The sequence below is a fragment of the Geospiza fortis genome, unplaced genomic scaffold, assembly GCF_000277835.1.
Source record: "Geospiza fortis unplaced genomic scaffold, GeoFor_1.0 scaffold180, whole genome shotgun sequence".
Lineage (NCBI taxonomy): Eukaryota > Metazoa > Chordata > Aves > Passeriformes > Thraupidae > Geospiza > Geospiza fortis.
The window spans coordinates 1250604-1265153 of NW_005054452.1; the positions used below are offsets into that span (position 1 = coordinate 1250604).

The 14550-nt window shown below is 48.2% G+C and overlaps 1 protein-coding gene across 1 annotated transcript in view; it reads left to right on the forward strand.

The window, feature by feature from the left end:
• The first annotated feature begins 7 nt into the window (after positions 1-7).
• The window catches only part of ADRA1D (adrenoceptor alpha 1D), a 42010-nt gene continuing 27467 nt past the window's right edge, over positions 8-14550 (forward strand). The window contains exon 1 of the mRNA XM_005427748.2: positions 8-1094. Coding sequence (XP_005427805.1) covers positions 128-1094 — 967 coding nt within the window. The 5' untranslated portion in view covers positions 8-127. The remainder of the gene's footprint in view (positions 1095-14550) is intronic.

Below are 14550 nucleotides of genomic sequence, written 5' to 3' on the forward strand. Positions count from 1 at the left end.
CCCCGGCCGGGGGAGCGAGGTGCGGAGCGCGTCTTGGCGGGGGCTGCCAGCCGGGGATGATGCTGGGGGAGCTGCGCCTCGGCACCGCTTTCTCCTCGCCCTCAATGGAGCCCGGACTTTCTCTACAATGACTTTCCCCGAGCTGAGCAATGGCAGCTTGAGTGGGAACCGGACGGGACAAGGCAGCCAGAGCGCTGCCAACCGGTCCTGGGGGCTGCAAGGGGAGGAGACCCCCGAGGGCAACGGCACCACGCTGACTTTCGCCTTGGATGTGCAGGCAGTGGGAGTCGGGGTGTTCCTGGCCGTCTTCATCCTCTCGGCCATCGTGGGGAACATACTGGTCATCCTCTCGGTGGCTTGCAACCGGCACCTGCAGACTGTCACCAACTACTTCATCGTCAACCTGGCCATCGCCGACCTGCTGCTGAGCACCACCGTGCTGCCCTTCTCGGCCACCCTGGAGGTGTTGGGCTTCTGGGTGTTCGGGCGCATCTTCTGCAACATCTGGGCAGCGGTGGACGTGCTCTGCTGCTCTGCCTCCATCATGAGCCTGTGCATCATCTCCGTGGACAGGTACATCGGCGTCAAGTACTCCCTCAAGTACCCCACCATCATGACCGAGAGGAAGGCAGGAGTCATCCTCGTGGTGGTCTGGCTCTCCTCCATGGTCATCTCCATCGGGCCACTGCTGGGCTGGAAGGAGCCGCCGCCGCCGGACGAGAGCATCTGCAGCATCACGGAGGAGCCGGGCTATGCCCTCTTCTCCTCCCTCTTCTCCTTCTACCTGCCCCTCATGGTCATCCTGGTGATGTACTTCAGGATTTACGTGGTGGCCAGGCGGACCACCCGGAGCCTGGAGGCAGGGGTCAAGAAGGAGAGGAACAAGTCCATGGAGGTGGTGCTGCGCATCCACTGCCGCAGCGTGCTGGAGGAGCCCCTCTCCAGCACCCGGAGCAAGGGCCACAACTTCAGGAGCTCCCTCTCCGTGAGGCTCCTCAAGTTCTCCCGGGAGAAAAAAGCAGCCAAGACTCTCGCCATCGTCGTGGGTGTTTTCATCCTCTGCTGGTTCCCCTTCTTCTTCATCCTGCCCTTTGGTAAGTGACCCTGTCCCATGCCTGGGGCTGAGCCCCTGGGGACCTGCTCCTTGGGACAAACTTTTCAGGACACAGCTCATGCATAGAAATGAGGGAGAGGTGACTGATAGGTGAATAAACCAGCGATGAATTAATTCAATTAATTAACACTTATTCAATATTTATTAAGCAAAGTCATATAATCAATCAGAGTAGATAGCAAATGAATAAAATAGCAGCTATAAATAATAATTGCTTTAATTAATTCATTCTGCATTCAGCATTTTAACTAACAAAGTTTAGGCTAAGGAGGAAGCAGCTCTGCTTCAAACAGGCTGTTTCTATGGCACAGGGGTCTCCAACAACAGTTTTGCTGTCTCCTCGTTCTCCCAGTTTGGGAACTGTACCTGGATATGCCCCTGTGGGTCCAGGGCTCCCACCTCTGTTGGAGACGAGTGAGGTTTTATCCCCCCAAGGAGTGTGTCAGAGCCTGAAGCGTAAATCCTGACTTCCCGGGTTGCTGTTGTTGTGCAGGGACCTGGAGCAGGACTGGGTGTTATCCATGGGGGTGAAGGGTGAGGATCCCTTGTGGTTTTCCAGGACTGATCCACCACCCCATGTGCTCATTTAGGGCTGTCTCTCGTGTTGTGCTCTGAAGTTTTGGCAAGTTAGTTGTGAAAAGGATGCTCCCCACTGCGTGCAGGGGAGGCTGAGCAGGCACAGAGCCCACCAGGGATGTGTGTGAACGTCCCCTTCCAGCGCCAGGGACCCAGGATGTGCAGGGAAGCCGGTGCTCCTCACCCTGACAGCAGGCACCCAGCTCAGGGCACCCGATTAACCCTCTGGAATGCTGCAGCTGAACCTGGAGCTGGGAAAAATGAGATTAAAATAATTCCTGAGCATCAGCAGCAGCCTTTGCACAGAGCTCAGCAAAGCAGGGAGGTCTGTCATTCCATCTGCCAGCTGGGACCCACGTGTCCCACAGCCCATGGGGGACTTGTGTCCCACCAGCCCTGCAGCCAGAGGAGCATTCATCACAGCAGGGGCTGCTGCACTTTTTCTCTGGGTTTTTCAGATCCTCTTGCTCGGGGCTGCCTCTCAAGTCAGTGGGAACAGCATCGTGACTGCAGGACAGAGTTTGACCTGCGGAGGTTTTTGAGCTCCCTCCAGCACTGGGGCTGTTTCCCTGGGCTGTGTCCCCAGGCACAGCTGGAGCCCAGGGCTGTGGGGCACCCTCCAGTGGGATAATCCCCTGGGATCCATGGTGCCTGGAGAGCTGAGGTGTCCCTGGAGTGGTGGATCAGGGCTGTGCGTGTCTGCTGTCACCATGCTGCTGTCTGGTGCCTCTTTGCTCCAGTGCCTCCTGTGGGTGAGGGTGGTGCTTGGGGGGTTTGGCTCAGCTCTCCAGGGGGATGAAATCATTGCTGTCAGGAATTTTCACCCCGTGGGAGCGTTGCAGTTGATGGTATAACTCAGACAGGGAGCAGTAAGGCTGCACTGAACTCCTCTCCCTGCAAGAGCAGGGATGAATTATCCCATTTGGCCGTGCCTCAGTTTCCCTTTCAGTGATCAGGTGTATTGGGGGAATGGAGGGGAGATGGTGTAACCTGCAAATAAAGAGTTTGGGAATTGTGGGGCTCAGGGAGATGCCAGTCCTTGAAGGCTGAGCTCTCTGAGCAGCCCCATTCTGATGTTCCCTTCCTTGGCCAGCCAGGGCAGGAACCAGCTCCAAACCTCATTTGCACCTTTGCACCTTAAAAATCACGAAATCACTGAATGATTTGGGATGGAAGGGACTTTAAAGATTGTTTAGATCCAGCCACCTGACAACCTTCCAGCTAATGAAGCTGGAAATCAGGATCCTGTTCCTCTGAGTCACTCCTGGCACTTTGAAGTAGAGAAGGAATCTCAGGCAAATACTTTTCAGTAGGAAAAAATAATTTTATTTTGTTTTACCGTATCTGTTCTGCCTTGAGACCCTTGTGCCAGCTTCTCTGCTGATGTAAATCAGACAAGTCGAAGGAGGCACACTGATTTTCACCAGCTAAAAAATCCAAACTTCATTCTTGAGATGCCTCCCACGAACCCCTTTGCTTCCTCCGAGCACACAACTGGCCAAGTCCTTTATAAACACAGCTTTGATCTTTACTTCCTGCCATATTATATGTATAATATAAACACAGCAAAAGTTCATTTATTTTATGACTACAAAATATGCTGCCTCTGATTTCCCCTCCCTCCCCTTTATTAATGGCAATTTCCTATTCAAATCTGAGAATCGTCCAATGCTGTCAAGAAGGGAACAGAAACTTCTAATCTTGGATTTTGCAGCTCAGGAGACAGGTCTGAAACTTGCAGAAATCAGGAAATTTTACTGTAAATCCACAAACTGAAACATGCTGTGGCCAATTCTGCTAAAAAAGAAGGTTATAAGTGGTGAAATAGAATGGGTTTTCTTTATTTCATAAGACAAAATTAGGTGAAAGAATTCGGGACCAACAGAAAATTATATTGATATGCACTTTAAATGAAAGTAAAACTCCCATGAAAAACAAAATAACTTTCAATTGAAGAGCAATGTATTGTTTCAGCTTCAGAGTAAATTGGAATTTATTAAAATTCAGAGACATTTCAAATTGAGCCTTCAAATTGCATCAAAGTGAAATGAACAAGTGGGTTTTTTTCTTCGGAAAATACCCAAATGTTTTGACTTCTTTTTTTCTCTCTTTGACATGAATTTGCAGAAAGTCATCATTGAGTCACACTGTTCACTGATGCCTGATTAAAATTTTTAGTAAAATTAAATTTTTCAAGTGACAAAAGACTCTCAGCTCCACTTTAAAGTCCTTCAGCACTCGGAAACTTCCGTGCTCGGTGTCTCTGAGTCTGCACACATCCCTGCCACTCTGCAGAGTAGCTCCCACATTTGTTACACAGGGGTAATATTCATCACGTTGCTGCTGAAAAACTGAAATAATCAAAATTTTCAAATTATGTGTGTGCCAAATGCTGTCAGCCATTTCTCCATGCTCCAATAATCTACAATGATTTTTCTTTAAATCAGCTCAAACTCCCCGACACCACCACAGTCTATTTATCAGCTGAGTGATTTAACTCCCTCTTGGATGTGTGATCACAGTCCCTGAGCACAGGGTGCTATCAACAGCAGTTTAAATACAATTAACAGCTCCTGTGGCTAATGAGGATCTTTAGCAGCAGGTTGTTCAAGCCGAGATGAAATCCTCGTTTGTAGTTTGTGTTTGGGTCCTGTCTGTGGAGAGCAGTGGAGCTCTCCTGGGCTGCTGGGAGCTGCTTCTGGGGTTTGGGGCAGGGTTCCTGCCCCCTGAGCAAACACCTGCCCAGAGAATTGAGCTGGAGACTTCTCAGAGATGTGGGGGCAGGAGTTTAAGGCTGGTTGAGAGTAGAGTAGCATAGAGTTCATCTCCCTTTGGTTGTGTCAAGCCATGGAGATGTTCCAAGGGCTGGGGCTCTGCTCTGGAGCCAGGATGGGAGAGCTGGAAGTGCTTACATGGAGAGCAAAAGGCTCCAGGGAGAGCTCAGTGCCTAAAGGAGGCTCATAAAAGGAGGCAGAAGAACTTCTTATATGGGCAGAAAGTGATAGGACAAGGGGCAGTGGTTTTAGACTGACAGAGGGCAGTGTTAGATGGGAGATTGGGAAGAAATTCCTCCCTGTGAGGATGGTGAGTCCTGGCACAGGGTGCCCAGAGAAGCTGTGGCTGCCCCTGGATCTCTAAGTGTCCAAGGCCAGGCTGGAGTAACCTGGGATAGTGGGATTTGTCCCTGCCCATGGCAGAGGTGGAATTTGCTGGTCCCTCCCAACCAAACCATTCTGTGGTGATTCTATGACTACAAAAACAACCAGGCACAACTAATGAGCTGATAGTGTCTGCACTGCAGGTATTTGCAGAAAAGTGGGATATATCCTTGTCTGGATTTTTTACTCGATGATCTCTGAGGGCTTCTTCAACTTCAGCAATTCTGTGGCTCTATAGAGGCTTCACTGGCTCTTCTGTTGATGGAAAATCCTGTTAAATTCAGGCGCTGGGTTTGTCCTTGCATAGCTGGACACCTATGCCAGGTGGTCAGGGAAGCAGAACCCCCTACAGGTAGATAGTACCTGCTTTCTGATCCAGGAGGATGTAAGGAAGAGTGGGAGGAGGGATGGAGGCCTGATTCCCATCACTCTTCAGCTGGGGAGCACCTGAATCTCAATGTGAGTTCTCAGACAGGACCATCCCAGCAGTGGAGGTCAAGACCTTCTCCATCAGCACCTCCATCAGGAGGATCTAGGAGGAGATAGCCATCCCTTGGGATCAAGGATGGCCTAGCTGGTGCCCAGGATGGTGATTTATGTACCTCAGTGTCTGTGGTTTTTAAGCATAGTGTAGTCTGGGCTCCCATGTTTGTTATTCTTTAGATTTGGTCAGAAATCAAGACTGGTGTGAGAAAGAAGGACGCGCATTGAGAAATGAGGAAACACCTTAGATAGTGCCACACAAGGGTGAAGGCCACAACCCAAGGCTCCCTTCTCCCTGTCCATCCACAAGCAGGATGGACAAGGAATGCCTGAAGAGATCCCTGGGCACGGACAAAACCCTCCAGACTGACAGTCCAACCTTTGCCTTGGGTGGGTGACTTGCTGGGTTGCAGTGGAAGCTGCTGCTCATTCCCAGGTATGATGCAGAAGAACACTGAACTGGCTTTTCCACCTGCACCCTGAAGGAAAGGCAGCTGCTCTGAAAGGTCTCCTTCAAGCCAAAATATAAATATCTTTTCAGTTGCTGTTTGACACAGGGCAGGAGCCCTTTCACAAAGCACTTTGCAGAGCTGTGCTCAACTTCAGGAAGTGCCACTTGTAAAATAAATGATGGGGAAAACACTGTGAAAGCACGTTTCGTGTGAGACCATGTTCTGGTAGAAATTGAGAATCTAATTCTACTCTGATAAACGAGTAGAACAATTTAGCATTGTTTTTTACAATGCTAGGAAACAATTTAGCATTGTTTTTTAATAAGAAAAGTGTTTATGTTATCACTCTGTGCCTGTGATGAACTCACCACCTGATGAACTCTTTTGTGATAGAATGGTTTGGGTTGGGAGGGACCTGAAAGTTCATCTCATTCCACCCCCTGCCATGGGCAGGGACACCTTCCACCAAAGCAGGTGGCTCCAAGCCCCATCCCCTTTCCTGACCTGGTCACTCTGCTCTGGATGGAGCCCATCATCAACCCCAGTCACACTTCAAAAAGTGCTAAAAGTGCTCTAATATCTCAAGTTCCTATAAAAATGGACAGATGGATGAAGGACTGAAAACTCCTATACTCTCCCTCACAGAAGGAAGGTTCAGAGTGAGCTCAGCTCCTGGTTAGACATCAGAAAACACTAAAAATCTACCACAAGACACAATCCTAGGAAAAGCCCAAACTTCTGTAGTGTTGTTGTGCACAGGAGGACCTGATTAAAAAAAAAAAAGGTGATTTGAAAGCAGAAGGATAAAAGTACATTTAATTACTTTGATTGTCAGAGCAGTTCCTTGTATCTCCTGAAATTTTCTGAGTTAGGGTGGAAGTGGCAGAAGTGATGTAGAGAAAGGAATGCAAATTGCTCTGGGATAATTATCTATGGCCCAGAGCATCAGATCAAAGTGGAGCAAGAGCAGTTGGGGTGAACCATGCCATCTGCCACATGTCCCCCGTTGGTCCTGTTTCACAGGAACCATTGATTAAAAACACCAGCAAAGACCCTGCTGGTGTCAAAAGCTGCTGGGACCAAGCTCTGGCTGGATTTATTGAACATCATCCAGGAAAGACGCACCACAGGATGTTCCCATTAAATGGGCTCATGCCAAAATTACCATAAATTCATTAAATTATAGGGGATGGATGGATGGATGGATGATGGATGCATGGATGCATGGATGGATGGATGGATGGATGGACGATGGATGGAGGGATGGATGGATGGATGGATGGACGATGGATGGAGGGATGGATGGATGGATGGATGGACGATGGATGGAGGGATGGATGGATGGATGGATGGACGATGGATGGAGGGATGGATGGATGGATGGATGGACGATGGATGGAGGGATGGATGGATGGATGGATGGACGATGGATGGAGGGATGGATGGATGGATGGATGGACGATGGATGGAGGGATGGATGGATGGATGGATGGACGATGGATGGAGGGATGGATGGATGGATGGATGGACGATGGATGGAGGGATGGATGGATGGATGGATGGACGATGGATGGAGGGATGGATGGATGGATGGATGGACGATGGATGGAGGGATGGATGGATGGATGGATGGACGATGGATGGAGGGATGGATGGATGGATGGATGGACGATGGATGGAGGGATGGATGGATGGATGATGGATGCATGGATGCATGGATGGCTCTTCCAGCCCATCTCCCTTTCCCAAGAAGAGAACACTCGGCCCCAAACCATTCCTGAACTATTTCAAGACTATTCTTAAAGCATTAAAATGAAGGGAAATCCATTGTTTTCCCTGACAAATTTTGCTTTTGCTTCAGCACCCCTCAAATGTGATTTCTTCTTCTCTTTTTCCCACACAATAGCATCAGGGCTGTGTAGCAGCCTGCCAGAGTGTCATTCCTGGGGCACGACAGCAGGGATGTGTGCAGTGGGAAAGGCTCAGGGATTTGTGGGAATGTGCAGCCCTCTGGGGGAACAGTGGATTCACCTGCAGGGATTGTGTCTGTCTGGAGAAACTCTGTGGAAAAACAACCTGGGAGCTGGGTTTCCCTCCAGGGAAAGCATATTTCCATCCTGCAGGAGGGGCACAGGAGACGATTCCAATTAGGCACATGGATAACAAGCCTGTGAGTAAATCATGCAGCCAAAGCACTAACAGTGTTGATTCCCTCCACGTGCCCAAGTGCAGAAGCCACCAGGGTGCAGAAAAACAGGGAAACAGTCTATGTTTGTTTGGAAATAATCAGCCAAAACCAATTATTTGGAGCCCAAGTGTTTCCTACCTGTGTGGGAAGCCAGGGGTGGACAGAGGGGCTCAGAGCAGTTTTTGCTGTTATAACAGATGCCTTATTCTGGACTTCAGTTAATGATTTGGACACCCAATTTTGAGCATCTGTTCTTCTTCTGCCTGGCCAAAGCAATGCAGTGACTGGGAGCAGAACCCAGATATTCCATGACTTGTGTAAGGGATTATTCTGCTTCCAGTCCACCCCCTCCACCACCAAATAAAACTATTTAAAGCCAAATGTCCATTTTTATACGGCAGAGTCCTGACGCATCTCGAGGCAGTTGCTATAAGGAGTGTACCACAAACAGGGAAAAAATAGACCCTGAAAAAATTGAAACTGCTGGGATTCAGTGAGCAAAATGTTACAAAATCTTTCAACAGGAGTTTTGGAAGCAATACCAGAATAAACCACATAACAGTAAATTCATCTATATTAAGCTGGATTTGATGGCTTTATTATATTTGGCAAAACAAATGTATTTCCTTGGGAAAGCAATCTGAATTATCTTCTGATGGATCAATAGGAGTTTTACCTGCCGTGATTACTGTGCTGTATTCTAGGTAGGCTGATAGCACCTTTTAATGTTATGGGATCCTTCTGGGTTAAAGTCTCAGTTTCTGGTGTCAGACATTATCTATCAGGTGAAATTTTCCATTCTGTGTCTCTGTAACAAGCTGAAGTTGTTCTGCTCAGTGTGAGACAACATGAGATGGACAAACCTGTGAAAGATGACAGGTAAAACACAGAGTTTGGTTCTTGGGATCTCTATCCTTGCAGGTACAAAGCAGGAGATTTATTTCCATCATTCCTTATGGGATAACTTGGTCTATTGATTCTATGATTGCAGTGAATCATCTTTGTTCACTGATTAGGATTTTTTCACTGCTGTTTAGGAAGAATTCCTTCATGGGAAGGGTTGTCCAGCACCAGCAAAGGCTGCCTGGGCAGTGGTGGAATCCTGACCCCTGGAGGGATTTAAAATCCATGCAGATGTGGCACTTGGAATGGTTGGATTTTGTGATCTTAGGGGGCTTTTCCAACCTGAATGGCTCTGTGATTCCCTGATTCTACTTCTGCCTGCCCTGTGTTCTCTGGTTTGGTGCTCTGTGAAGCTGTCACATGGAAACAGAAGGCTGCACTTCTCCCTGCACCATAATTTATGGGTGAGGTCAGCCCAGGGATGGATTAACTGGAGTGGCTGGAACAGGAGATGGTTTTTAGCTGCTCCTAATGAATAGCCTTCCTCCAGGAGGGCTCGTGGCTGATGCCTTTGGAGCCAAGCCCAAGAACCACCAGATCTGGTGGCAGAGAACCAACTGCCAGCTTGATCAAGAGAGGGCATTTCCTCCTCCTGGGAAGTTTCCAACCCGAGGCAATTCACTGCTCAGTCATTAAGGCCTCTGAAATGCATCCTTTATTTTTACCCCCTCCAGTAGCTGGGGAAAAAAAAGGAAAAAAAAATAAAAAGAAACATTTACAAGGGAGAAATTTTCTGGGAGAAATCCCTGCCCTGGACAAGTCCATGCTGCCTTTCGTGTTGTTCACAGCGAGCACATTGATGATATTCAGTTAAGGAAGATCAACAGGACTGGTCCCAGACAGCTCTTTCCAACACAAATCTGCCCCAGAAGTGTGCCTGGAGCTCTAGGAACATGGGATTGTTGGTGCCACTTGGTTTCAGGACCTGGAATCAAACTTGCTCCTCTTATGTCCATGAGTTTTTTTATTTCTCATGGTTTATGGGATCTTATGGGAATTCCCCCAGTGAGTCAGAGGCTGGAGCAAATCAGAGGGGCTTCCCTGTCTGATAAACTGAATTAAAAGACTCCTGGCTGCATTCCGTTGCAAGGCTCTTGCAGTGCAGGACTGCAAGTGCTGAGAAATCAAAAAAAAAAGCTGCAAACCTTCCAAAAAAATGTCCATGATGGGGAAAAAATTAGCCATAAGGCAGCCCTGCAAGAGATCTCCAATTAAAGGCTCAATTATGCAAACACTGAGCAGGGAACAGCCCCCACTGCACAAGAATCTGGCCCCAGACTTTGTTGGAAGGGCTGTGCCAGAGCTCAGTCCAGGAGACAGGGCAAGACCTTGGTGGAAGCATTGAGGTGGGGAAAAGATAAAAAAGAAACTTGTTTGGAACTGGGGACAATCATATCCTAAGCCTAAAACTGATGGTTTATAGCACAGAGACAGTGAGGAATGGGGGTGTCTTTGTGGGAGAGGCAAGAGGGGCAGCAGGACAGGAAAGGGACAGGAGTGTCCCCTGCAGCAGGAGGATGATGTGGCACTGCTGAGGGGAGGATGTCACCAGCACAGGGGGCTTGTGTCACATCTCATCCCTGGCTGTTTTCCAGCTCAAGTTTCCTCAGAGCAGCTCCACAAATCACTGAGAAACAGCTCATGAGTAATGGCAGGGATCACGGAGGGCACTGACCCCAAAATCCAGGCACTCAGTTTTGAGCAGAAGCTGGAAATGGTGATGTTTCCTGCCCTCTCACCTGAGTGCCCAGCAGGGGACCTGACGCCTGTGTTCCCTCCCCAGCTGTGTTCTCAGAAAGGCAATTTGGAAGGGCATGGGGCACAGAGAAAACACAGCAGTGGTGGCGCCATCAGCTGCCCCTTGTCCTGGTCTGAGAGCAGAGGACTTGGGTTCAGAGCAGCTTCCAGCTTCTGATCCTCAGCCTTTGGAGCCAAGTTCTCTCAGAGACACTTTCCAAACTGCACCAGAAAAGGTTTTCAGCCACGGGCTCTTTCTGTTCCCAGGGTTCATTCCATAGGAATTATCTGGAAAGCTGTGAGGATGCAGTGTGGAGTCCAGCTGGCAGCCAGCCAGGACTTGTGGGGATTTGGGGAAACAAAGCAGAGTGACTTTACATCTCAGGGTTTGTTTCCTGTGTGTTCCTCGCTCAGAGATTATCAGAGAACCACAGGTCAGTTTGGGTTGGATCCCAAATACCATCAAATTCCTCCTGCCATGGGCAGGGACACCTTCCACTAGCCCAGGTTGCTCCAAGCCCTGTCCAGCCCGGCCTTGGGCACTTCTGGGGATCCAGGGGCAGCCACAGCTTCTCTGGGCACCCTGTGCCAGAGCCTCACCACCTTCTGAATAATGAGAAAGAGAAAGAAGGAGCAAAGTGCAGGATTTTCCAAATATTGCATCTCTCCCTCTCTTCTGTCTTGCAAAAAAATGGATTATTTGGGATTAAATCATGCTGTGCTTCACTTCCAGTGACACCACACAGCTGCAGCACTCCTGGGCTCTTTGCAGACTGATGTGTCTGAGATCCCTCATGATGCACCAGCCCATCAGTCAGGGGCTTCAGCCTCCTCAGTGTCAGGGGCTGTTCAAACAGTGGTGTTTTTTCTAGACTGAAGCAGCTCACACTGGTGGATCCAGATGGATGTGGGAGGCAGGAGAGCACCCTGTAGTATCTGCATGCAGGCAGATTGCAGTTTTGCCCGCATTTAGGCAAAGGAGTGGTGCAGATACTGGCAAAGAGCTTCTGCTCTCCTGGGAAAGCCACCCAGGAGAAGGGAACAATTCCCATTGCATCTGATCACTTCCCTTGCCAACACCTCCCTGAGTCCCCTTCCCTGAAAACCTTAATCAGTGCTCCCTTCTCATCCGTGGTAGACAAGGAATGTAATAATTTCTGTTGTACAGGTAGAAAAAGTCTGGGACCAGACTCACAGGTGAAGGTTTCTGTGGAGAGTTGATTTCTCATCTCCCATTTCTGTCCATGCCTACAGAGCCTTGATTGCTCACCAGGCTTGGATTGCAATTCTAAAATACATCCAGTGCCATCCCTAAGGTGGATGAGGAAATCACCTGAGGGTTTGGCTGCAAAGCAGGATGGAGAGAAGCTCCATGCTCTTCTAGAAGGACATCCAGGGTCCAGAAGGGATATCCCAGGGCATTCATCTCCAGTGGACTATCCCTGAGTCCCCTTCCCTGAACACCTTAATCAGTGCTTCCTTTCTCATCCGTGGTAAACAAGGAATGAAATCATTCCTGGTGTGCAGGTAGACACAGAAACTGGGACCAGACTCACAGGTGAAGGTTTCTGTGGAGAGTTGATGTCTCATCTCCCATTATTGTCCGTGCCTTGATTGCTCACCAAGCTTGGATTGCAATTTACTTTCCTCAAATATGCCCAGTGCCATCCCTGAGGTAGATGAGGAAACCACCTGAGGTTTTGGCTGCAAAGCAGGATGGAGAGAAGCTCCATGCTCTTCTAGAAGGACATCCAGGGTCCAGGAGGGACATCCCAGGGCATTCATCTCCAGTGGCACAAGACACATAGGCAACCTCAGTGTCTGCTTTCAGATGTTTGGATTGCACCCTGGATTGCTTTCCCCAAAAAATTAAAAAGAAAACTAGACAGCCTCATGGGAAATACATCCAGTAACCTCCCCACAGTAACATTTAATTCTCTATCCCAAAAATTGGAGTTTAGGATCAGCCCTGCAGCTTGGTACCTTGGCATGTCAACGCCTTTCCCTCAGATGCACCTTTCCACAGGCAGATTCTGGAGTTGTGTACTGAAAATTAAAATAAAAGGGTCAGTGCAGCTTGCTCAGATGGCCTGAGAGGAGCCAGCCTGGTTTCCTTCGCATTGCTGCCAAGCATTGAAGGGCACACCTTTGCTTCAGTGCAGCAATTGTAGGAGATATGTATAAAAGTCTCTGAAGGAAGGGCTTAATTTTTGCTGATGGGCAGAGATAGAGAAGAAAAATCATTTATGTGATTTTACTGGTCTCATCTGACTGTTTCTTCTGTAGTCTCTGTGGAAATGCCAATCACTCGTTTTTAAAATTTTAAGTGTTTAATAGTAATAATATGGTTGTAAAAATAGTAATATAATTAGAGTAATGAAAATTTGGACAATTAGGATTTAGGACAATATGAGACAATAAAACCAAAGAGTTATGGACAGTCTGGGTACCTCCTTCTGGGCAAAATAAGTCCAAAAAAGGGCCCACATTAACAGAGGATTTACCCTTAAAAGCAACAGCCTGTTGAATATTCATACATCTCATACATGATGCATAAATTCCATTCAAACACAGGATTCTCTCTGGTCCCTGCCAACTTTTTTCTCTTAATCCTGACCATCTTCAGGGCTGAGCAAGGCAGGAAGAAGTTCATTTCTTCTGATAAGGGAGCAATAAATTTTTTTTCTCTGAAAGATTCAGATGTCCTGTGGCTGCTATCTTGGTGTGAGTACCTCATTTCTCTCTTTAAAAAATATCTTACATAGCACAGTTTCCATTATAACATTATGTTATAACCTAAAACTATATTTAGCACACTACTTAAGAAAATTAATACAGCATAACTTTCTAACATAACATATATAATATTCATTTTAATATTTGCAAAAAGCCAATCATAAAATACGCATTTTTTCACAATCTCCATGACTTGGCCTGTGCTCCAGGAAAGCAGGACCCCACTGACTTTCTCAGCAGATGGAAAACATGGATTTCCCTGCCAGTTTGGCCTCTCCATTTAGGACAGGTACTGACAGTAGGGTCTTGGACAGGGTGGTGCAGCACACAAAGTTTATCCTGTCACAGCTGTAGGTCTTTTCCCACCTGAGATATGAGAACCACAAACACACAAGGCCAGGTTGGATGGGGAGAAACCCGGGATGTGTCCCTGTCCATGGCAAGGGGTTGGAGCTCGATGATTTTAAAGTCCCTCCAAGCCAAGCCACTCTGCAATTCCATGATTTTATGATACATGTGATGCTCAGACTCTTCCTGGGATTCATTAACGACCCCAAAGGCTGCTGCTGTCCTGCAGGAAGGATCCATGAACTTCCCCCAGAGGTCAGGGGAACGGGATCGTGGGTGGTTTCATTTTCCTGCTGCAAGGACAGGGCAAGGGAAAGTATTTACACTCAAAACAGAACTTTCCCAGTGTCTGTGGCTGCTCCAGTCACAGGCAGGGAGGGAAGGGGGCTGGGTGGAGAGTGTTTACATTAAATGGGGCCATCAGCCTGTCAGGATGAATTCCACACGTTCAGCTGGAAAAGGTCTGTTCCTTCCCTGTGTACTCTCTCTGCACACCCCTCAGCATGCGCTCAGAGAAACCACAGGTGATTAAATTAACAGCCTAATGTATGGAACAAAAATAATTAGCTCCAAAACTGAGCGTTTACTGCTCCAAGCAGAGCTGGGTGACTCACAGCAGAATTCAGATCAGCCATTGGAGAGCAGCACTGCACAAATATGATCTGTCTGTCATCCCACCAGGTTCATTGGCAAACCCTCAGGTGCCTTCTGCCTTTGTAGCTCTTCCTCTTCTTCTCCCTTTTCCTGATTCTCCTCCTGTCTGTACCCCTCTGTGGCTCTGGTGGCAAATACCAAGGGCAGTTGTGACATTTGGGTAAAGGATTCTCTGTCTCTGCAGATCCCCATGGATCAGCC